This window comes from Numida meleagris, chromosome 16 (assembly GCF_002078875.1).
Source record: "Numida meleagris isolate 19003 breed g44 Domestic line chromosome 16, NumMel1.0, whole genome shotgun sequence".
NCBI lineage: Eukaryota > Metazoa > Chordata > Aves > Galliformes > Numididae > Numida > Numida meleagris.
The window spans coordinates 1,209,774-1,231,625 of record NC_034424.1 but is presented as its reverse complement, the minus strand read 5'-3'; the positions used below and the strand labels follow the sequence as shown (position 1 = coordinate 1,231,625).

Below are 21,852 nucleotides of genomic sequence, written 5' to 3'. Positions count from 1 at the left end.
CCGAGGGCGGGAGGCGAGCGGGGTGCTGCGGGGTGGGCCTGCGCCTGCGCCTGGCCGGGGGGTGGGGAGCTCTCCCTCCGTCCCTCCCTTCCTCCGGCTTGGGGGTCCCGGGGGTGGCTGCGGGCGGCCCTAGGGAGTGTGGGGCGACGCGTGGGTGCGGGGCTGCGTGGGGGCGAGTGGGGCTGCGTGTGGGGGTTTTGGGGGCTTAGGGGTCGCGGCAGGGATGTCCCGGCTCTGCCGGCCCTCCCGTGCCGGGCCTGAGCCCTGCGCTCTGTGTTCCAGAACAAACTCGTGGACCGCTGCGAGCGGCTGCAGCTGCAGAGCGCTGCCATCGCCAAGCACGTGGCCGAGGTGCTGCCCGCCAGGAGCCAGGGCGTGCTGGTAAGTTCCTGCCCCGTCCCGGAGCGCAGCCGGTCCCGGGGCTCCTTGGCACGCAGTGCTTCTCCCCGTCATCCCTGCTGCACATGGGTGAAGCGCGGCACTGATGTGCTGGGGCTGCTGAGGCTGCCCCACGGCCCGGGCTGCCTTCCTGGGGAGGCTCTGAGCCGTGTTGAGCTCATCTCTTATCTCTTCACACTGTCTGCTTAGCGCTTTCCCTTTGGGCAGCCCCGAGACAGCGCCTCCAACCTGCACTTCCTCACGTTGTAATTTTATGCTGACTTCCATTTCTGCTACCTGAAGTTTTTAAAATGCTGGAGTGCATGGCAGTTCCCGCTTGGTTTGCCTGAAAAATACATGCAAACAAGAAATGTCTCGGTATTGGTGTGCTGCCATCCGGTTTCATGCGGTGGCTGGTGCCTCATCCTGTCCTGCTCCGGTTTGTGCCTCGCTGTCCCAAGGATGAAGACAGCTCTCGTGGGCAGCGCTGCTGTTTGCTGACAGCGACTCCTGGGAGTCTGGAGGAGGGCTGGCACTTGGGTCCCGGGCAGAGCAGGCAGTTGGAGCTTCCACGCCGCAGTGATTAGTGGTCACTGTGCAATTAATTTGTGTGCTGGTTGGGCCAGGAGGCGCTCAGCAGCTTTGGGGCTGGTTATCCCATTCACCTGTGTTTGCATCACGATGGTTGCTGTGGCTTGGGCTCAGTTAACAGAGCAGTGTGAAAAGCTGAGCCCTCAGGAAGGAGGCTGTCGGTGCTCGGTTGGGATGCAGCTCTTCCTCCTCTCTCCTTTCCCTGGCAGACCGCTGCCAACGGCGCGCGAGAGTTGGTCATCCAGAGGCTGATGTTCGTGGGGAAGGCGTGCGAAAACGAAGAGCAGCGGCTGCTGGAGGAGGCGCACGCCGAGGAGGAGCGGGCGCAGCAGAGCATCCTGACGCAGCGGGCGCACTGGTCGGAGGCGCTGCAGAAGCTGGCTGCCCTCCGCACCTACCTGGTGGACATGATCACCAACCTGGATGACCAGGCCTTGGTGGTGAGTACCCCTCCCCAGACTAAGGGATGGTCCCGTCCGCCCAGAAACAGCCTCGGCTTTTTATCGTGGACACTCAGACTTAAATATGGGATTGAATAACTTGTGTAGGGACAGCAGGCAGCCGGAATTGGGCTTCGTGTGATCCCGACAATCCCCCCCGGGTTTCTGGGTGGTTCTGAGCGGCTGTGGCGTGATGCCGCCCACTCGGTGCAGGTCAGACTGGGCCGTCAGCTTTCTACTGCCCTGTTAATAAAACGTGACCCCTGGGAGCACCTGCAGCTCTTCTTGGAGGTCCATCCTGTTGTGTAGCATGTATGTCTGTCTGCGGTATTAACCCTACAAAGCAGTGTCTGCTTCCCTTTGCTCAGCTGCTTTTCTGGCTGCTAAACTGTGCTTTACTAAGCGGCTCCTCTTGCTTTAGACGCAGGCAGGGAGGCACTGCACCTCCTGCTCACTCCTGCTCATCACGTCTAACCTGATGGAGGGGGCTGTAAGACCTTCTTATTTCTCCTTTTGCCAAGTAAGGGAGAAAGAATAGTGTTCATAAATTCTCCGCCCTGGGTCCTTGGTGTTGGTATGTATCACAAACTGATACGTGTCATCTCACAGGAAAGTGAGGAGCACATAGTATATACCCTGCAGCTCTCTGAGCTGAGCTCTGAATTTCTGCTACTGCTTTGCTAACTGTGACGTAGCTGGAGAATGGCCCAATGTCAGCAGGCACAGGGAGGAGCGGGACCGCTCGCAGTGCTGTCTGTCTGGTGGCTTAGGGTCTGTAACCCTTGCAGCACCTTCACCCCTTACTGAAGGCTTTCAGGGTTGTTGGCTGCAAGCAGGGGTGTTCCTGCAGTGCCCCAGGGGAGGGACACGGGACAGAGCCCGATGGACAGACAGGGCTGGGGTTTTCTCACCTGGGGCAAGGCAGGATGCAGCAGTGAGAGGCTCCAGGTGCAGCCAGCCTGGTGTGTACCAAAGGGCAGGGGTCCAATCTGCTGCTTTGTGGTTCCAGACGCATACCTGCTGTAGGTCTCCCTCGTAATTCCCTCGCAGCAGGTGAGCCAGCTGTGTTTGCAGTCTGCTCCCCACACCTTGCAGGCTGTCAGGAAGCCCCACACCATGCCAGAGCCACTGCCACCTGCCAGCTTGGCAGAGCTGAGCTGTAGGTACAGTGGAGGTGCAGCGTCCTCAGCCGTTCCTGCTCATTTTTTGAGGCAAGGAGTGAAAAGCGCCGCAGCCAAAGAAAATGGATGTTGGGTGCTCGCTGAGGCCAGGGCTGCGGTCAGGGGTGGTGTCTGTGGGTCAGGAAGAAGAACAGTGCTCCCTGGGTCCCTGGTTTGCTGTGCCCCAGCCTGGGTTTGGGATTTTCTCTGTGGGGATTTCAGCTGTGGTGACTCTTTCTCTCCTTGTCCCCAGAACGCGGAACAAGAGATCTTCGAGAGGTTAGTACCTGCCTGCTCCTGCCTTTCCTCACCCCTTCTCCGAGCTTGCCCAGCACCTCCTGCCTTCCCGCAGTGAGCAGCATGCCACAGCTCTGCTCTTCCCTCCCTTGTGCTGAGGACTAGGATGGAGCACAGAGATTCTCATGTGTCTTCTGGTCTTTGCTTTATGCGCTGTGCTGCACCAGCAGTGCTGGGGGCTGGGCTGTGCAGTGCCCCTCTGCAGGCACCGGCAGGTGCTGTGGCACTTGCCGGCAGGAGACCTCCTCCAGCCCCTCAGAAAACAGCACAGCACTGCCCTGGAGGCAGGGTCGCATTGCCCACCCAAGGAGCTGGCCTGCTGTTTCTGCTTGCAGCATCCCTGCAGAGAGCAATAAACCCGCTGCAGCACATCGCTGCCTGCCAGCGCCAGAGCCTTCATGTGCAAACACGAGCTGACGTGTGCTGGAGGCCGCAGGGACATGGCAGGTCCTGAACCTCATAACGTGGGATCTGCAGTCCCAGCTCACTCCTCTGCTCTAGCAGTCAGGCTTTGTCCACAAAAAGCCTCACAGGGAAACCCGATGCTCTCCCTGCAGCCCGCCCGTTGTTTCTCCCTTGTATCTCGGCCATGTGTATTCTGCACGTGCTGAGTGAGGAAGCTGTTGGTTCAGGCTGCTGGGTTGTGTTTCAAAACTGTAGTCCTTTCAGAAGGCACTGTGGTTAAAACCAACCAGAAGTATGACTTTGGAGGAGAGGGGTTTCCCTGCGGTGAGTGCCACTCTTGTGACTGCTCCAGCTCATGTTTCCGTGCTGCTTCCTCGAGGTCTCTGCTACCACCTCTCAGCAACTGTCAATGAATCACTGGATTTCAAAGTAACTGCTGTGTCTCTTTGCTAGGACAGAGGTGGCGGAGGGAATCTTAGAGCCGCAGGAGTCAGCCAAGTTAAACTTTAATCAGCAGCGTGTTCAGAGTCCGCTGCTGCACCGGCTGTGGGCCTCTGCGGTTCTCTGCTGCGTGGCAGGTCAGTGTCCTACTCAGGTCTCACGCTCTTTGGTGATTCAGATTTCTGCAAGCTCATTTGGTGCCCCAATAAAGCCCTGGGTGCAGCATGACAGCCCCGAGGCTGTGTGCTGCCCTGGCACCGGAGGACCTGGCACCTCCTGTCCCCTGTGCTGCCCCATCTCTGTGTGCTGCTTGGGGATCCCTGGGTGGGCTGGGGAGAGCAGGCAGTGGCTCCAAGCAGCTGCTGGTGGCTGTGAGCCTCAGGAGCTGTGTCCTGGTGTGCTGGGGCAGCCGTGGTGGTGTGGCAGCTCTGAGCAGGAATGGTTTTCATCTGGCAGCGATCAGCTTGGATGGCTGATTGTGAAATGTTTGCTTTTAGCATTATTCCCCAGATGTTGTTAGAGCATTTCAAATGTATTTCTCGTTCCTCAAAGGTGGTGGCATCCTTCACAACATGAAAAGGTGTCTGCCTCCTCGTGAGCAATCCCTGGGGTAATCTTCCCAACACTTACATGATAGCTCCCAACTTCTGCTCACCTCGCTCTTGGTGGTGATGGTTGGACCCAGGTCCCTTTCCATGTACTTACAAGTCCTTCTGACTGATATCACTGTAAGGTTTTTGTGTATCAGCTGTGCGTGGCAGACACTGCCAATGTTTGTGTCTTCTGCTGCAAACTCCGGTGTCACTCCACCTCTGAGATTAATTCAGTTCCTTCTTTTGAGTCTCTGATTGCTGGCAGGCATGCAAAATCCTGCAGTTGCCATTGGCAAAGTTGAACGGGTTCTCAGCTTTTTTTCCAAGTCGGCTCCTTGTTCCCTTTGTTGTGACATGGTTTTCCGATGGACTCCTTTGCCAGTCGCATCCTTGCCAGCTGTGAGGACCTTAAGTCACTGGGTCCCAGTACCACACATGACATGGAAATTTCACTCTGATGCTTTTTGTGTGTGTGTGGTTAGATTTAACCCATCACTGTCATAGGGTGCCTGCCTGTCTCACTAGTCCGTAGTCCACCCAGGACGTAGCCTTACAAATTTAATGTTAGCTGCAGTGGCCCCAGCTTCCATTAAGACACAAAATCCCATAAAGCCCCTGGCACCATTCTGGGAGGGCTCTGGTCTTTCTGGGTTGGGGGCTGGGCGGTGAAGCCTGAGGGGGACTGCACTAACACGGTGCCTGCATTGGGCTACAAGGGTTTCAGTATCAGGTGGGAGTTTGGAAATAGGAACTTGGCTTTTTCCATGCAGTAAAATGTGTTGCAACTAGCTCGTACCTACTGAACAGACATATTACCTTATCTCAGTCCCATCCACCGTGTCTCTGGAGTGGCAGCCCAGTGGCTTGGTTATCTGGGGGCCTTGTCCTGCCAGGTGCTGAATGCTGGGCAGGGGCTGACGGGGCAGGAATGGGCTTTGTGTGGCCGAGCTCCTCCTGCAGCCCAGCCCTGCCGTGTGGGGTGGCCAGCAAATGGCTCACCTGCTCCAGCCCCACTTCTGTGGCAGCTGAAGGAACAAATGAATGAGGGAGGGTGGGGAAAGTAGGGCAAGGAAAGGCACTGGGCAGGGAAGCTGCATCTCCTGGGAGCAGGCAGAGGTGAGTCACGCGGGCACCAGCCTTTCCCCTTCACTTAGGGATTTACAGGGCAGGGGAAATATTTGTACAGTTACTCAGTGCTCACGCCCCGCTTGGGGCTGCTGAGGAGTGTGTGGGGGAAGGATGGCATAGGGAAAGCCTGCAGGCCCCGCAGGGCTGGGTGCTGCCTCTGTGCCGTGAATGAAGGACCTGTCCTTGTGTCACAGCAACAGTCGAGCGGTGGTTCATCTCAATAGCTGGTGCCACCTCCTGAGGCTGTTCCAAACTGCTCGGGGCTGATGGAGAATTCTAAGCTGATGAAAGACTTTGAGCTGAGTGTGCTTTGTAGCGGGGAAGGGATTTCCTCTGCCCATCCCTCCTTGTTCCTGCAGTACCAGCTTTGCTGGTTTCCCCAAGCAGGTGCCATCTTGGCGGGCTCCTGGCTCACCTTGGGGAGGAGGAGCGGGGACAGGGAGGCTGCAGGGACAGGGCTGGGGTTTGGGTTTCTCCCTGCCATGCATAGAAATTACACCCAGTCCCTGCTAAGATCACCACTGTCCTTTGTACTATTTGGCAGCTCGTCTGGATGGGACAGGACCCCCAGGCCGTTGCCTCAGGTGTGTTCGTTCCGTGCAATGAGTGCTGATTCCTGCCCGGATTTGGCCCGTGGCTCTGAGCTGTCTCCTTCCATCCCTTCCCACGCCACTCTCGGAAGTGGCAACACGAGTGCTGCCCTTATCACTGTGTCACCTGGGGGAGCAGATGGGCCCACCACTGTGGTGGTGCTTCTGGCTGTGGTTCTTGGGGTGGTGCAGGCAGGGGTGGCCCACCATGTGCTCACTGTGTGCTTCTCTCCCAGGCTCTCAGGAAATCTGCATAGACGAGAAAACTGTCAGCCCCCACCTAAGCCTGTCGGAAGACAAGAAAACACTGACCTTCAGCCCCAAGAAAGCAAAGCTGGACTTGGATGGCCCCGAGCGGTTTGACCACTGGCCCAACGCTTTGGCTACTGTGGCTTTCCACACAGGACTCCACGTGTGGAAGGTCAGCGTGGAGAAGAGCTGTGCCTACAAGCTGGGGGTGTGCTACGGCTCGCTGCCACGGAAGGGGCCCAGCAATGAAGCCCGCCTGGGCTTCAACACTGCCTCCTGGGTCTTCTCGCGCTACGACAAGGAGTTCAGGTTCTTGCACTCTGGTCATCCCCAGCCCGTGGAGCTGCTCAGAGCCCCAGCTGAGATCGGTGTGCTGGTTGACTTCGCAGGAGGGGAGCTGCTTTTCTACGACCCTGACTCCTGCACCATCCTCTTCTCGCACAGGGAGGCCTTTGTGGCACCGCTCTACCCTGTCTTCGCAGTGGCACACCAGAGCATCTCTCTCAGCCAGTGAGTGAGGTGGGCTGCGAACACACGGCTGTATGTACAGTGATTGTATACACCACACAGTGCCTTCATGGGGTGATGTGTGCCCAAACTGGGCAACCAGCATGTACAGTGATCAGAAAAGACCTGCCTTCAGCCTGTACATATGTTCTCTTGTTTTACAATGGCTTTCATCTCCTTCAGCCTACCGAGTACATGATGTTTGTCCTCCAGGACCCTCTAGGCCCACAGTCAGGACCTTTGGGAAGGACCCAAATCAGTCCCCAAACACCTCCCACAGGAGCACAGTGCTGTCTGAAGGCTCTTGTGAGCTCTCCCCAGCTCCTGTGCTGCTGGAGTCCTCGGGGCTGGGAGGGGAGCAGAACTCCCACTGTGCCCAGTTCAGCATGGGAGGACCTTGGCCCCAACACCACAGTTTGCTCAGCGTGGAGCTGGGAGCGCAAGGTGGGGAGAGCAAAATTGTGAAAGCTGGGGCATGGGATCAGTGTTTAACGCTTGGCTCGGCCAGCCCTCTGTGAGTGAATCATTTAATTCCTCTTCAGAACAAGGGCTTCTTTCCAGCTCCGATGGGGAGGAGTGCAGGCAACAAAACACTCCATGCTGCAGGAATGAAAATTATTTCAATCTTGACTAAAGGTTAAGAGCTGTTTGGAGAAGTGAAAGAAGTGGCAGATGGCATGTAGAAGGCTGTAGAGGGGACACTTGGAAAGAGGAGCCCCAGCGGGAGCAGGGACACTGCAGTTTGGGGTTGTCACCCATGGGGGACCCTGATGGGGCAGGGACACCCTCATGGACCATCAGCAGCTCCCAGAGCAGAGGAGCAGCAGAAAGGAGCCGTCAGCACTGACCTGAATGGAGCTGCTCGTTCCTAGGACTTGGCAAGGTTGAGCGTATTACAGTGAAAACAGGCAGCTGTTTGATAGTAGGAAAGGTGTTGGACTGACACCAAGCTTGGGTGAAGGAAAGAAATGCATTTCCTTGGTATTTAAAACTTATCTGTATTTCTCAGTATCCAAATCAGTAATTAAGTTTGCTGGCAAACTAAACAAAATGCTGCATCTCCAGACCGCTTTGCCCACAGCAGGAGGGCTGTGACTGCTTCCAGCTCCAGGGGAGAGGGAGCTGCTTGCTGAGGTGGCAAACCTGAGGTCCACCAGCTGTGCAGGGACAGTGCAATGGCTGCTCTGCTGGAAGCCTGTCCCCAGGACAGCTCTGCATGAATGAGTGACCAGCAAGGGATAACTATCAGTCTGCCTCAATCCCTCCTGATGGAATTAACTTGCTGGAGCATAGATGGATGAGTGTAAGTGAAATGCTTTCTGTGCTGCACCCAGATACATTCCCCAGCTCCAGCCGCCCCATACGAAGCACTTGGAAAGAAAACAGCACAAATGCTGAGCATGCCAGGTACACTTTATTGTCTGAATGTTGCTCCTGCTCTGTGGGCAGTGCCTCTCCCCATGTTCAGAAGCGCTCAGTTTTTTTCCTTGCCTCAAACAGCAGCAAGAAGTCACACTCCAGGAGTGGATCACCATTCAGCAGCAGCATTGGTCCTTCTGAAGGGCAGCTCTTGCTGCTACCCCTTCTCGATGACAGCCAGGAGGTGGCTCAGTGTGGGCAGGATGTGTCCTGGTGGCACCTCTGGCTGTGTGCTCTGCCCAGGGTCGTGGAGCAGGAAGCTGTGCATGCCCACCTCCCGTGCCGCCCTGTAATCCCTGCTGTAGTCATCCCCTATGTGAGCCGCCTGCTCAGGCAGTACCCCGCCAAGGCGCAGGGCTGTCTTGAAGATCTTCGGGTCTGGTTTGGCAACACCTGCAGCCTCAGACGTGAGCACGAAGTGGAAGTGGTGCCGCAGGTCACACTGTGCCAGGATGCTTTCCAGCCGGTTATCAAAGTTGGAGACCACCCCCATGCGGAGGCCGCGCTGCTGGCACCAGCTCAGGGTCTCGCTGGCCCCTGGCAGCAGCTCCCAGTTGCGTGCACTGCAGAAATCCCGGTAAAGGTTTTCTGCTATCAGTGAGAGCATCGTGTCTTCATGCACACCTGTGAGCCGGAAGGTTTGCTTGACGACATCCACCCACCACTGCTTGGAGCTCAACCCCTCGGCCCGGCCGTAGTTGGGGAAGCGGCGGCTCTGGGCCCTGTAGGCCTCATGGAAGGATTGGCTGAGCGCCTCTGGCTCTATCTGCAGGCCGTGGGCCTGGGCCTCGGCCGCGTAACTCAGCCCCACGGGCTGCCGGAGCCGCAGGAGCGTGTCTTTCACATCCCACGTCAAAAGGCGCAGCCTGAGCATCGCTTTGGTCAAAGTTAGGACTAAAGGGAACCTACAGCACGCACGGGGGCGAGAGCCTGACGCATCGGAGGGCCACGTTAGTCCCGGCTTCACCGGCGCTTGGGGGCATCAGCCCCGCTCTGGGGCAGGACGGGGAGACACCGCCCCGCTCTGCCCCGGCCGCGCTGCTGCCCACACTGTGCCCCAGGCCGGCGCCGCGGGGCCGGGCCGAGGAGCGCCGCTCCACCCCTGCGCTTCCGCTTCCGGCACAGGCGCTTCCGGTTCCGGCCCCCGGCGCTTCTGGGCCCGCCTGCCGGCTCAGGCCCGCCCCACCGCCGCCTCCTCCCTCAGCCAGCGCAGCAGCTGCGGCGCGAAGTACGTGATGATGGTGTCGGCCCCTGCGGGGAGGAGAGCGGATGGGAGGTAGGGGCTGGGGCCGGAGCTCGAGGCAGCCTGGCCCCGTGCCCACCCGTTTCTCACCTGCACGCCGAAAGGCGGCCATGGCCTCCATGACCGCGGCCCTCAGGCTGAAGGCGCCCGCCTGTGCCCCGTGCCACAGCATGGCGAACTCGCCCGAGACGTGGTACACGGCCAGTGGGTGCGTGGGGTGCTGCAAACAACGGGCAGGGGTCAGCGGGACAGCAGGGGCATCGTCTGCCCACCCCGAGGACTGGAGCCCTCCGGGCTGTGCTGTGTCCCCATCCACTCTGGTTTTGGAATGGTGCCGTGGCGGTCCCCAACCCACGCTCCTCCTCTGGGGACACCTGGTGCCCTCAGCCGGGCCTTACCCGCTCCTTGACGTCCCGCACGAGGTCCAGGTAGGGCATCCCAGGCTTCACCATCAGCATGTCTGCACCCTCACGCACATCCCGGTCCTGTGGGGACAATGCACACAATCCCTGCAGCTCACAACCAATGGATGTTTCCTAAAAATTTGATTCAGTGTTTACTTTCCCAGGAGCCCAGGACACAAGGAGCCCACAGTGGCCACAGGAGCCTGCAGCCAGGCCTGGCAGCTTGTCCCTTATCCCCACACTCCAAGCCACAGTGGTGAATGGAGTGCCCAACTCCTTATACGTGCTCCTCAGGCTCTGTGGTGAACTGATGGTCATCAAGGTTCTGACTTGTGCAGGGCAAGGACCCTTGGCCACGATGGATGGATGAGTTTTTTGGTCCTCACAAAACCACAGGGCCTAGCTGTACTCACCACAGCTCGCAGTGCCAGGCCACGGGCACCTGGGGGCAGCTGGTAGCAGCGCCGATCTCCAAAGGCAGGTTTGGATTGTGCAGCATCCCTGGGAACAAGCAGTGCACAGGGATCAGTGCCTTCAGTGCGAGGCCAGGCCGGGACAGCGGCCAGAGCTGCTCCCCCTTCCTCCCCACGTGACTCAGGATGGGGAGCAGCCCCAGCGAGAGCTGTGCCTCCCTGCCCACAGCCCTCCCCATGCCCACAGGGTTGGAGTGAAGCTGATTCAGACATTTTCCTTTTGATCTCTTCTGTGTCCCCTGTTCTGTTGGGTTCTGTTGGGGTCCAGGCCTTTCTTGGGATGAGCTCTACATGCTGGGTGAGCCAAGGCTCATCCTAAAATATGCTCTCTGGTGCAGTGCTGGCTCCCTCCTTGCTGCTCCTGCAAATGTGGGCTGTTCCTGTCTCTGTAGAACCTCACCTGAAGGGCCCGTAGAAGCAGGAAGCAAACTTGGCACTGTAGCTCATCACTGAAACCTGCAGAGGAGAGCAGGGCTGTGAGGGCTGGAACTCTTTGCTGCATCCCAACTCATGGGTGGTGGCAATTCCCTCCCACAGCTGGCTTATATTCCGTCCTGCATCCTCTGTCCCCTGCCAGAGGCCTGGCACCTCACTGGCCCCATGTGTCTGGCCAAGAACCTTCCCATCCTGCATGCACCAGGACAGAAAAATGCCTGTAGCATGTCCTCAGCAACATGGAGATTTGCTTCTTCCACTCTGTGCCCAGGCTACTTCATGGTGCAGCCACCCCATTGGGGTTGCTCCCATGGCACACACATGTCCCATGCTCACCTTGTTGCCCATGTCGTTGGAGATCAGAGCCTTCTTAATGGCTGCAATGCGCCCATCCATCATATCCGAGGGGGCAACGATGTGGCAGCCTGCAGGGGAAGGCCAGAGATAACAAGCCGAGGGCTCTAGTGCTTGCAGGAGGGGGTGAGCCTAGGCATCTCCCTCTTAGGGCCAAAGGAGGTGTCTGGGGTCCCTGCAGCTGTCAGGTGGATGCTTCCCCAGCTCAGTGGAAGCCCTCCCACTGGAGCCAGGCACGGTTTGCTTTTGGGCTGGCTATAAGTGAGAGGGGGCAAGATGACAAGAGCTGTGTGTGGTTGCTGCTGCCAGGGACTGCTCACCTGCTTGGGCATAAGCCAGTGCCACTTCTGCTAGCCGCTGGCAACTGGCCTCATTCTGGATGGTGCCATCTTCCCGCAGGATGCCTGGGAGAAAAAATGCATCAGGCAAGGGGCAGGACAGTGAGGTGAAGGCCTCGATCCCTCAAGTTCTATAATAAACTATGGAGATGCTCAGAGCAACAGTGGGGAAGGTGTTAGTGCTGGATAAGGAGGGGCTGAGCAGGAGACTAACAATGCAGTGCCCACAGGCTGGACTTGACATGTGAGTGCACCAGGAAAGGGATGACAGTGATGGGGGACCCAGATGGGTGCTCAGACAGACTCAGGCATAGGGAGTGGGTTCCTGATCCACCTGTACTTCCCACCCTGACTGCAAAACTCAGGTCATCCAAGCTCAGCACAGTACTGGGAAATCTTGAGGCAGGTGCTGGCCAGGCCCTGCCAGCACCCAGAAGTCCTCACGAGAAAGCAGAAACCCCCAGGGACTCCTGGTAAGAGGAAGGTGCCTGAACAGCACCCCAGTCACCCATGCTGCGTGCTCACCGCAGTGCCCATGGGAGGTGTAAGGGCACAAGCAGACATCACAGGCAATAAGCAGCTCTGGGAAGGTGGAACAGATCTTCCTGATGGCCTGGATGGCAGGCGTGTCTTCTGCATCTGCAGCAGAGCCTCTCTCATCCTGCAAGAAGAGAAATGCGTGAGCACACAGAGCTAAGGGCCTCCCACCAGCTCCTCCATGGCAGCAGGTGAACCAAAGGAATGTTCTTGAACTGTGAGACCTCATACTGCAGAGCAGTGTGATCACCAGTGGTGGAAAAGGGTGACAGAGCAGTGATACCGAAGTGAGCGCAGATCTTGGGGCCACCCTGCAACAGCTCCCAGTGCAAGAGTGGGGCAGGAGGAGCAGCACAGGATGTGCTCTTATCAAGCTTCCATGCTGCTCTCTGCAATGCAGAGCTCTCTGCTCTCATCTCACCGCTCATACAGAGCAACAGAGCAGAGGCACCCAGAGCTACTGGGAGCACTCTGGGTGTTGCTGCAGTTTTCCATCCCCATCCTGCTCTGTAGAATGGGCTGCCACAACCCCAAATTGCCTGTTTTGTTGGGAGACCCTCCAGCCCCACAGTGCTCCCCCACGCCTCTGTGGCCCCCTGCCACCACCTGCTCATGCACACTGACCTTAGGGACCTTGCTGGGCACCCCGAAGATGAGCACACACTTCAGACCGTCCTCAACAAGGGGTTGCAGCATCTCCTCCAGCTTGTTGACTCCATACCTGAGAAATGCAAAGTGAAGGGGGGCTGCCAGGCACCCAGATCTGCCCTAGGGGGTGAGCTGGACAGGAGCCATGCTGAGTTAATTGTTAACTTGGGCGCTGGTGCACACCAAGCAGCAGTGAGAGATACAAGGGAGGTGCTGCTGAGAGGAACAATCCAGGTCCTTATCTGGGGCTACAGCACAGTTATCTACCAGGCAGGGACAGAGCAGGGAGCCTTGCTCTGTCTCTGCTCTGAAAGGATGAGCGTGCCTTGCCCTTGGATCCCTTATCTCAGCTTTCCTGTTGCAGCCCTGAGCAAGCCAGGCTTGGGCTCAGCACAGCACGCAGGGTGCCGGGCACAGCGCCTGGTATGGAACAGAGTGTAGGCTCTGCTGTACACGCTCTGCTTGCACAACTGTGGCCAAGTGCTCAGGGCCAGCAGACTGGGTGCCAGGAGCAGCAAGGTCCCGTGTGACTTGGCGGAGCTGCCAGGAGCCCCTCCCGTGCTGACCCACCTCCCACTGCCCAACAGCAATGGCTGATTTGGAAAACCTGCCTAACACACCCTACCCCTGGGAACATCCCACTCTGGCCTCTGTCCAAACTTTGCAAACACAGCAGGAGCTGCTCATCGTGCAAGACTGAATACAGGACAGGAGTCCAGATCCAGCTGCTGCTGGCCTCCCTGTTCTCTTCCAGCTTCTCTGTGTGTCCAATGAGACCCTGGCACCACCCAGTATCCCCAGTTTGCTCTCCTTCCCTGCTTTGAGCAGAGGGATGTTCCCACTCTACTTGATGCTGGGGGGATCCTCAGGGCAGGGAATATGGGGAACAATATGGAAGCATTGCCCCTGTCCTGTGCTCATCTCCGGCTGCAAGGCAGCGCCTGGCTGGCTCCAGCCCTTACCTGGCCTGTCCAGGGAGGCTGGCAATCGGCTCCACCGCATCAGGGCTGTCACTGCAGAGGGAGGATGGGACAGAACACGAGCACTCTGTGTGAGAAGGAAGACTGCAGGCAGGCTGTGCCTGCAGAACCCAGCCCCTGCACCACACTTGTCCACAGGGAATCTTTTGAGGAGTCTCAACCTCCCCCATTGCTCAGGGGGTGCCCATGCCTGTAGCACTATGCCCAGCCAACCCAAGCTCGGTCTGTCCCCAGCCCAGAGCACCAGGGCTCACTCACGTGACAAAGATGGGGTAGATAAGGTTGGAAGCATTGAAGGTGGTGGCTGTGCACTGCCACGAGCGCAGCACAGGGTGGAAGTAGCCACTGTGAAGGAGCGAGTCTGCCTGCATCTTGGGAATGCACAGGAACGCTGGGAAAAGAGACCCTGAAAAAGCAAAAAAAAAACCACAGGTGGTGAGGGGCTGGGTGCCACTGAAGCACATTTATTGCTTTATGTCGGCATCAAACCCCTCTTGCCCTGGCGGATGCCAGACTGAGACTAACAGGCTTCAGTGCAGGAAATGAGCCCTGCTCACTGGGAATCACAGCTGCTGCTCAACTGGTGACTGTGAGATGGGGAAAAAAAGAATGTGACGGCCCCACGTGCTGCTCTGCTCGGACATCTGTGAGCTGCAGTGAATTCCCCAGGGCATCTGCTTCCCAGGCTGCGGGGATGGAGCAGGAGCTTCCGCTCCATAACCCAGAAAATGCCATTCCTCCTCTGCTAACGCCTGCCCGTGGGCTGCACAGCGCCCTGTACACCCACAGGACTCGCCTGTGCCAGTATTTTCTTCCACTAGACCTCACTAATAATCTTGTGACTGGGTAATTTAGATGTACATTTCACAACAACAAACCCCTGGCTTACTCAAGCTACGCTCCCTTTGCCCACAGTACCTGCAGCGGCATGTTAGCACCTGCCTGATTTCCCCAACACTAAACCCCAGTGCTCCTCCACTGGTATCCAGCTCTCTGCAGGACACACCAACCTCTTTCTGCTTGCCAGAACCGCAGCCCAGGAGCTCCTACACCAGCACTCGCCACACTGCGCAGCAGCAGAGCTGGGCAGGAGATGGCTCCATTCCTCCAGGAAACTTAAACTGGAGGTGTTCCCATGTTTTACACTGGGAGAAGCTCAAAGTCCCCTCAAGTATCCCAAAGTGGAGCCAAATTGTCCATCTGTATCAGACTCGCCCACTTGAACAAGTTGCTTGCATTCCTGGCTTGGGGACGGAGCAACCTCTCGGTTACTTACACAATTACATATATAAAAGGACTATAAAACCTATGATGGTGCTCACGCACGGTGTGGAACAGCTGGCAGCATGCAGGCAGTGTTCTGGCACTGCAGGAAGGAACGCTCAGCCCAGGGTCGCTGCCGCTCCGTGCCCACACAGCAGAGCCCCTGGGCACCCGGCAGTGCCCGGGCACAGCTCCAGGCAGCGGAACAAAGGGCTCAGTGAGCGCAGCACACCTCGAGAATCCAGAAAATGCTCCGAGCACTGATCCCACGGAGGGGGATAGGAGGGAGCAGAGGCAGCAGCTGCCATCGTGCTGTCAGGGACAGATAGAGGCCACAGCCTGCACTGGAGAAGTGGGGAGGGCTTGTCCAGAGGAGATAACAGCACTGCAGGGGGACCCCCACCCCTGGCCCCCCCGGCAGGGGAAGCTGCCATCAGCTGAGCAGAGCGCTGACACTGCTCAAAGGGCATCGAAAAGGGGCTGGGGTGCATTGCCCACAGCTGAAGTGGAAAGCTGAGCTCCTGGGAGACACAACAGAGCTACACTAATGAGGGCAGGTTAATTAACAGTAACAAAGGACAAGGTGTTCGGAAGGATTTAATCTTCCAGATATGATCTGGAAACGGTGTGCTCAGAGGTGCTGTTGGAGCACGAGCAGTGACACCACAGGAGAGACAGCACTGTTGCCAAACTGCAGCAGTCACTGCTCTCTGAGTTCCCCTGCTCTGTTCTCCTCCCTTTGGCCCCAAAGCCAGGCACTGGTGGAGCCCTTTGGGGCAGAGCCAGGCAGAGCTCTGGGCCTCAACACCAGAGTTCTGGCACCACACACTGAGTGGCTGGTGTCTGCGGCTGACTTTGCCATGATGATCAACAGATGAACAACACCGCAGCTGGCAGGGACCCACAGGGATCACCGAGTCCAACGCTGGCTCCGCACATCAGCACCCAAACCCCAGTGCTATGGCTGAGGGCGATGTCCCAGCGCTCCCTGAGCTCAGGGCCGTGCCTTCTGGGGCAGAGCCTTTCCCCAGCCCCCGCCTGACCCTCCCCTGACACAGCTCTATGCCGCGAGCAGAACCCTCAGGGCCCCGTCCTGGAGCTGCTCCCCAGCGTCTGTCCGCACTCTGTGCACAGAGTCAGGGCCGCCCCGTCCCAAGGGCACAGCCCGGCACTGTCACACTCCCTGCGCTCGGTGCCTGCCTGGCCCTCCATTTGTCAGGATCTCTCCCCAAGGCCTCTCTGCCCTTGAGGAAGCCCGGGGCTTCGCACGACCGAGACCCGTACGAGTGCTTCCCCCGCCCGGCGGCGCCGCGGGAGGCGGCGGGAGCGCCGAACCCAGGAGTGACCGAACCCCTGTAGCCGCGAGCTACGCCGCAACGGCCCGGGCCGTACGGGCGCCTCCCGGCCCCGGAGCGCTGCGAACCGGCCCGGGCACGGTGGACCGCCCCTCCGCGCGTGCAGCACCGCCCGAATTCACAGCAACCGCCCCGCAGCACCGAAAAAGCCCCGCTCGGACCCCAACCGCCCCGCGCTCACCTGCCGCCGCTTCCCGCCGCGAGAGCCCGGGGAGGTTTGCATAGCCCCGCCCCCTGATTTGCATAGCGACGCCCCTCGGCTCCTCGCAGAGGAGGCGTGAAGTCTCGCGCGGCGGAGCTCGGGAAAGGGCGGGCGCGGGCCCGTGTCTTGGCGCGCTCCCAGCGTCGGGGCGCGCCCGCCCGCAGCGTGGCTGGTGGCAGTACGCGCTGCGCGCCGTGTGTTCGGAGACCCCGCACGCGAGGCAGGACGCAGCGGGCACTCACGCTCTCCCCTCGTTACCTCCCGCTCTGCAGCCAGCTCCGTACCGTGGCCGCTTCTGCTGCGAGCTCAGACATGCACTTAAACAACTTAAAAAGGCTCATTTATTAATGATGGAAATCAAAGATTGAATTTCTGTAAAGAATCTGGCTTTTATTTAAATACTGGTCCCTGCCGGAATATGCGCCCCAAATACATACTAGAAAATTTAAAAAAATAGAATAAAACCCCCAAACCTAGAAGGACGGCCATTTTTGTTCTTCAGAACTTGGGAAGACATCGCCTTTCATCCGCCACTGCCTGCAGCCTGCACACCAGCAGAAACCAGACAGCAGAAAATCTTTGTTGGTTCAGCTCTTTTTGGGAGCTGAGCATCTGTTAGGAAATCATCGTGCCATACAAATGGCAAGGAGCTCTGCATCCACTCTGCAGAACACAAAAGGACGCACTGCTCCTCCCAAGTGCTGGTGTTTATACTGCACATCAGCCAAACTGCTGCATTTGTTTACACGTACCTAACTTCTTCCTCGTGTTTCCTTCACCAGACCCCAGTTAAGACTAAATGTTAGGTTTATTAGTCTTGAAAAAGATCAGTCAAATAATAAAGCACTGTGTCCCAAAAATGAGCTTATTCTAACAAGTAATTTTTCAGCTGGTCTGACCCCATCTTTCTCCAAGAGGCTATTCTAAGAGCACAGGTTTGAAGCTGGCCATCCTACACAGGACTGTGCTGTCCTCACTGCATCCCTGGAGCCCGCTGCACTGGGAGGAATCCCACACACCTCGAATGACCTGAAAAGTAATTCAGAAAACAAACCAAACCAAAAGCCACCGCTATTCTAACACCTGCAGCAATCACCAACCTGTCTGCAGGAACTGCAGCTCCGCAAAGGGAAAGGAGCTGAGACCATCAGAGCCACTGCTGCCCGCTGCTGCCCTGCAACATGCATTCCACTTGACCCAGCCTTCTTATTGCTCCTCAGACACTATTTTTCAGTTAGCTTTGCTTCAGATTTTTCATAAAAATCGCTCTTAGTCTCTGAGGGCTTTAAAGACACAAAACAAGCACTTCTGCTAATTAGTTTACTTCGTAAGTGCTGTGAAGTCTTTTTTTTTCCTTTTGGTTTTGGTTCATTTAGGGGAGGAATTCAGCTCAGAGGACCACTGGCCCTTGTACAGCTGTGCTGCATACAGCTGGTGAGGTTGAAAGACACAGTATCACTGTCAAAGAGCGGGAAAGAGAAGGCACAGCCAGAATGCAAGAAAATGAAGGAAAAAAAACATATCACTTGGATAAAAAGCTTGAACAGTCAGCTTCTAAGGCTCTTAACATCATCATGTAGACTCTAAACCCCGAAGGGTTAATGAACCAGGACTCAGATCTTCGCTTGGTTTAACGAGCTTATTCAAAAGTTCTTTCAGGTTGTCCAGGTCAGCTTCTGTACTGAGCATGACATTTCTTTTTTTTCCCCTTTGTTTCAGAGTCAATCCAGCATAAAAATACCAGCCCCATTACTGTCTGTTCAGCACCTGGGGAGGCTGCCAAGTCCCCTGCGTGCAGGGAGGAGGTGAGGCACCCATGAGAAATGCTTTAGCCAAGTCCTTTATGTACATGCTAAAGCCAAAGACAGATTCCAGAAGAACAGTACAGAGCTCTACTGGAAACCAGAGGGGACACAGCAAGATTTCTTTACAACATTTATATCCCTAGTAACAAAAACCCAACCCCGTATGTCTCATTGGCAAGCTCAGTTGTCCACCTCTTCCTCATCATTTTGCTCTTCTTCCTCCATTCTTTCATCATCATCATCATTATCATCTTCTCGGCTCTTATCTTGTTCCTCTGAGTCTGCCTTCTTGTCTTTATCTTTTCTTGCTTCTTTCTTTCCTTTCTGTTCCCGTCTGTAAACTAAAAAGAAAATAACAGTGAAAAACTGCAAGCCAGTGTTCCCACTGCATGAACAGTACAGCAACTGGGGCCAATGTCCACTTGCTGAACCCATAGCAACAACTCACCAAGAGCTGTGCTGACCAGCCCCATCCATGAGAAATCAGGTTAAGTTTCAGCAGAAAAATGCTGAAAAGAACACAGGAGTTCATATGTACAGGCAACACCTAAGACTTTCCTTAGATAAACATAATAGGGGATTGATATCAGATAAGACTTTCTCAATTCTCATCAGTTGTGAAATGTTATCCCAGTCCTGTTAAGGTGCACAGTATTAATCACTGTAAAGCAGTGTAGGATGCTGGGTGAAGAAAAAGAGAAACAAGACAGGCAAGTAAGTGTTGCTTGTCTGATGTTCAAAGAAAACAGAACTTGGCACTATTGAAGCTCCCTCAATATGATCTGAGGACAATACCTTCCAGGGATTCTTTCAAAGGGGCTATAAATCGCTGAAACTCCATTTCCTCCATGGCAGAGAGAACATCACCAGCATTCAGCGTTTTCCTCTTCCCCTTCATGGCAAAATTATTTGCACTAGTCAAAAACAAGGAGAAGAGAGGTAATTGATAACTGCCATCAATTTTTTCTTATTACAGTTCTAAACATGTCCAGAGGAGGGCCACAAAAATGCACCAAGGGATGGAACACCTCCGTACGAGGACAGGCTGAGAGCTGGGGCTGTGCAGCCTGGAGAAGAGAAGGCTGCAGGGAGAGCTGAGAGCGGTCTGTCAGTGTCCAAAGGGCTGTAAGAAGGAAGGAGACAGACTCTTCAGCAGGGTCTGCTGTGATAGGACAAGGGGAAATGGTTTCCAGTTAAAAGAGGGGAGATTTATACTGGATATAAGGAATAAGTCTTTTACAGTAAGGGCGGTGAGGCACTGGCACAGGTTGCCCAGAGAGGTGGTGTTGCCTTGTCCCTGCGGACAGCCAAGGTCAGGCTGGACGGGGCTCTGAGCACTGATGGAGCTGTGGGTGTCCCTGCTCCTTGCAGGGAGTGGGACCAGATGGCCCTTAAGGGTCCCTTCCAATGCAAATGATTCTACGACAAATTAAAAAATTAGCAATATCCTAAATATTCAGCATTTTTAAATCATTTACTATAATAATTTAAGATGCTCTGTTGTTCTCACTGGCTGTTTGTGTTTTCACCTAGTTGCCCACATCATTAGTCTTCTGATTGCCTGGGCCTTTTCTACAAATAACCATGGGGAAGGAGAAAGCCTGAACACTGGCTACAAGGCAGTAATTCCACAAAGCCAATCCAGTACTTAACACCAGAGAAGCAACTTCTGCAAAGCATATTGTGGACGAACACTCACCCCCATGTTCCCAGCCACCAGCTCCAGGGCTGCATGGTGAGCTTTCTAAGTCAGCCAAGGGTTCTTGCCTTTGCCAACCTGTAAAAGGCAATCCAAACCCAACCACTGCAGACTGTTGGACTGGGGTACAATGAGATTGTTTAACTGAACAGACAAAGCCAAAACACATCCAGGAACAAATTTCCAAGACAGCCAGCAGAGAGGTGTGTTATAAACATCAGTTACTGGTTATCTGATGCAACAAATTCTTACCATGACGTTGCATAGAGCACAAACACACTTGCTGCTCGAGATATTGCGCTCCGAGCTTCTTTGGATATGTTCACTCCATCAGGCAGCTAGAAAGCAAATTCAAATTTGTTAGCTGCTGCTATCAATGACTCAGAGTTGCCTTATGCACATGTCAGTTCTGCTGTGGCATTCAGAGAGCTCAGCATGACTCTCAGGTGTCACCACTTTTCAGGCTGGATATTAGGCACAATTTCTTCTCAGAAAGAGTCCTGCTGCACTGGCACAGGCTGCACAGCGGGGTGGAGGGGTCACTGTCCCTGGAGGTGTTCCAAAAGCGTGGAGATGTGGCACTGAGGGACACGGTCAGTGGGCGTGGTGGGATGGGTCAGTGACCTCAGAGGTCTTTTCCAACCTTAACACTTCAGTGAGTCTGTGATCACAGAAAGCTGGACCCCAGCTGGAGGCACCCACTGAGCGCTCCCCCCGCGCCATGGGCTGCACACAGGTGGGTATGCCCCATCGCAGCCATAATCCCTGGTGGCTGTCAGCTCCCTGACACAGGCAGCTCTGCGAGACCCAGCCCCGCTCACTAAGCTCTCAGGACCAAGCACACCGTTAAATTAATTACTTCTGGAACGGCGGCTACACAAGCACAGCCCTGTCCCGAGCAGGGGCCGTCCCTGCGGCTCACGGCGGTCCCTGAGGGGCTTCTCCTGGGGCCGGGACGCGTTTCGGGCAGCGAAACCCCGAACCGAGGATCCCTCGGGGTGAGCGAGGCCTCTGTCAGCGCGTCTGTCCCCGCGCACCGCGGAGAACCACGAGCCCCGCGGCCCGGCACCCACCGCCTCCTTGATGATGCGGGTGATGACGGCGTTGGGCAGGTTGAGGTCCTCCGGTCTCTCCGCCATCCTGAGCCTCCCGCACAGCACAGGCGGTGCACCCCGGGACGCAGCCCCCCCCCCAATCCGCTCGGCACCGCACCACCCCGCGTCCCGCGCCGTCCCACAATGCACCGCGCCGCCTCCTTCCCGCCCTGCCCCGCGGCCGCCGTTGCCTGGAGACGGGGAGGCGGTGGGCGGGAAACGGGAGGGGCTGTGAGGAGGGGTGGGCAGGGGAGGGGGGCGGTATGGCGGCGGGGGGAGTGTGTGGGGAGAAGTCAGAGCAGAGAGGGGCCTGTGAGGGGAGAGCTAGGGGAGGTCTGTGTCATGAGAAATCTGGAAAGAAAACTAACTCCAGTGTGGTGTTAGAAGGTGGCATTCCTTTATTCCTCCAAGTAAAACGTCCTTGCACGTTCTGAGGCAAAAGATGAAAGTATTCTATTATGTCCCCAGTGCAGAATTATTGAGGAAAACAAGACTATTCACCCACTAAAGCTGAAATGGAAAGTTTTAGGGCTATCGCTTATGGATTCCTTTTGCTAAACTAATATATTGGTTACTAACCCCTATTGCTAAGGAAACCAACCTATATCATCTGTGAGGGGAGGGGGGCTTATGGAGAAGAGGAGGGTCCTGTGTGGTGGTGGGTGTGGGTGTGGGGGGAGGCTGCTGGGAGGGAAGCAGGAGGCCTGTAAGGTGGCAACCCTATGGAGGGGATAGGGATTGTCAGATGGCACTGAGCTGCGGCAGTTAGAAGGGACCTGTGGGGGTTGGCAGCGAGGAGGGGCCTCAGCGGGGTGGTGGGAGCC

The 21,852-nt window shown here is 56.4% G+C and overlaps 4 protein-coding genes across 5 annotated transcripts in view; 1 reads left to right on the top strand and 3 right to left on the bottom strand.

The window, feature by feature from the left end:
• BSPRY (B-box and SPRY domain containing) overlaps positions 1 to 6,923 on the top strand; it is a 7,560-nt gene extending 637 nt beyond the window's left edge. Inside the window, exons 2-7 of the mRNA XM_021414142.1 lie at positions 6 to 150; positions 283 to 381; positions 1,179 to 1,409; positions 2,823 to 2,848; positions 3,725 to 3,849; positions 6,260 to 6,923. Coding sequence (XP_021269817.1) covers positions 6 to 150; positions 283 to 381; positions 1,179 to 1,409; positions 2,823 to 2,848; positions 3,725 to 3,849; positions 6,260 to 6,786 — 1,153 coding nt within the window. The 3' untranslated portion in view covers positions 6,787 to 6,923. The remainder of the gene's footprint in view (positions 1 to 5; positions 151 to 282; positions 382 to 1,178; positions 1,410 to 2,822; positions 2,849 to 3,724; positions 3,850 to 6,259) is intronic.
• Positions 8,172 to 9,100, bottom strand: HDHD3 (haloacid dehalogenase like hydrolase domain containing 3). Its single transcript, XM_021413912.1, has one exon. The coding sequence runs from the start codon at positions 9,070 to 9,072 to the stop codon at positions 8,356 to 8,358; it is 717 nt and encodes a 238-aa protein (XP_021269587.1). The 5' UTR covers positions 9,073 to 9,100; the 3' UTR covers positions 8,172 to 8,355.
• On the bottom strand, positions 9,076 to 16,554 carry ALAD (aminolevulinate dehydratase). Of its 2 annotated transcripts, none has more exons than XM_021413910.1 (12): positions 16,410 to 16,554; positions 13,869 to 14,016; positions 13,593 to 13,677; positions 12,607 to 12,703; positions 11,971 to 12,106; positions 11,428 to 11,511; positions 11,090 to 11,178; positions 10,719 to 10,774; positions 10,259 to 10,346; positions 9,840 to 9,926; positions 9,532 to 9,661; positions 9,076 to 9,449 (listed from the first exon to the last, which is right to left on the bottom strand). In XM_021413910.1, the coding sequence occupies exons 1-12, from the start codon at positions 16,449 to 16,451 to the stop codon at positions 9,370 to 9,372; spliced, it is 1,122 nt and encodes a 373-aa protein (XP_021269585.1). In that variant the 5' UTR covers positions 16,452 to 16,554; the 3' UTR covers positions 9,076 to 9,369. The 2 variants fall into 2 exon arrangements, with proteins under 2 accessions (XP_021269585.1, XP_021269586.1); XM_021413911.1 differs by having other exon boundaries at positions 13,593 to 13,643.
• POLE3 (DNA polymerase epsilon 3, accessory subunit) lies at positions 16,795 to 21,193 on the bottom strand. The gene is made up of 4 exons (XM_021413913.1): positions 21,008 to 21,193; positions 20,187 to 20,272; positions 19,031 to 19,149; positions 16,795 to 18,576 (listed from the first exon to the last, which is right to left on the bottom strand). Exons 1-4 carry the CDS (start codon positions 21,071 to 21,073, stop codon positions 18,416 to 18,418), a joined length of 432 nt encoding a protein of 143 aa, XP_021269588.1. The 5' UTR covers positions 21,074 to 21,193; the 3' UTR covers positions 16,795 to 18,415.

Coding starts and splice junctions, on each gene's coding strand:
- HDHD3 (XM_021413912.1), bottom strand. CDS start 9,072: ATGCTCAGGCTGCGCCTTTTGACGTGGGATGTGAAAGACACGCTCCTG.
- ALAD (XM_021413910.1), bottom strand. CDS start 16,451: ATGCAAACCTCCCCGGGCTCTCGCGGCGGGAAGCGGCGGCAG. Junction 10,347..10,718: donor TGCTTCTACGGGCCCTTCAG/GTGAGGTTCTAC, acceptor GCTTGTTCCCAG/GGATGCTGCACAATCCAAAC. Junction 9,927..10,258: donor GCCTGGCACTGCGAGCTGTG/GTGAGTACAGCT, acceptor TTGTCCCCACAG/GACCGGGATGTGCGTGAGGG.
- POLE3 (XM_021413913.1), bottom strand. CDS start 21,073: ATGGCGGAGAGACCGGAGGACCTCAACCTGCCCAACGCCGTCATCACC. Junction 19,150..20,186: donor GTGCTCTATGCAACGTCATG/GTAAGAATTTGT, acceptor GTTTTTGACTAG/TGCAAATAATTTTGCCATGA. Junction 18,577..19,030: donor TTTGAAAGAATCCCTGGAAG/GTATTGTCCTCA, acceptor TTTTCTTTTTAG/TTTACAGACGGGAACAGAAA.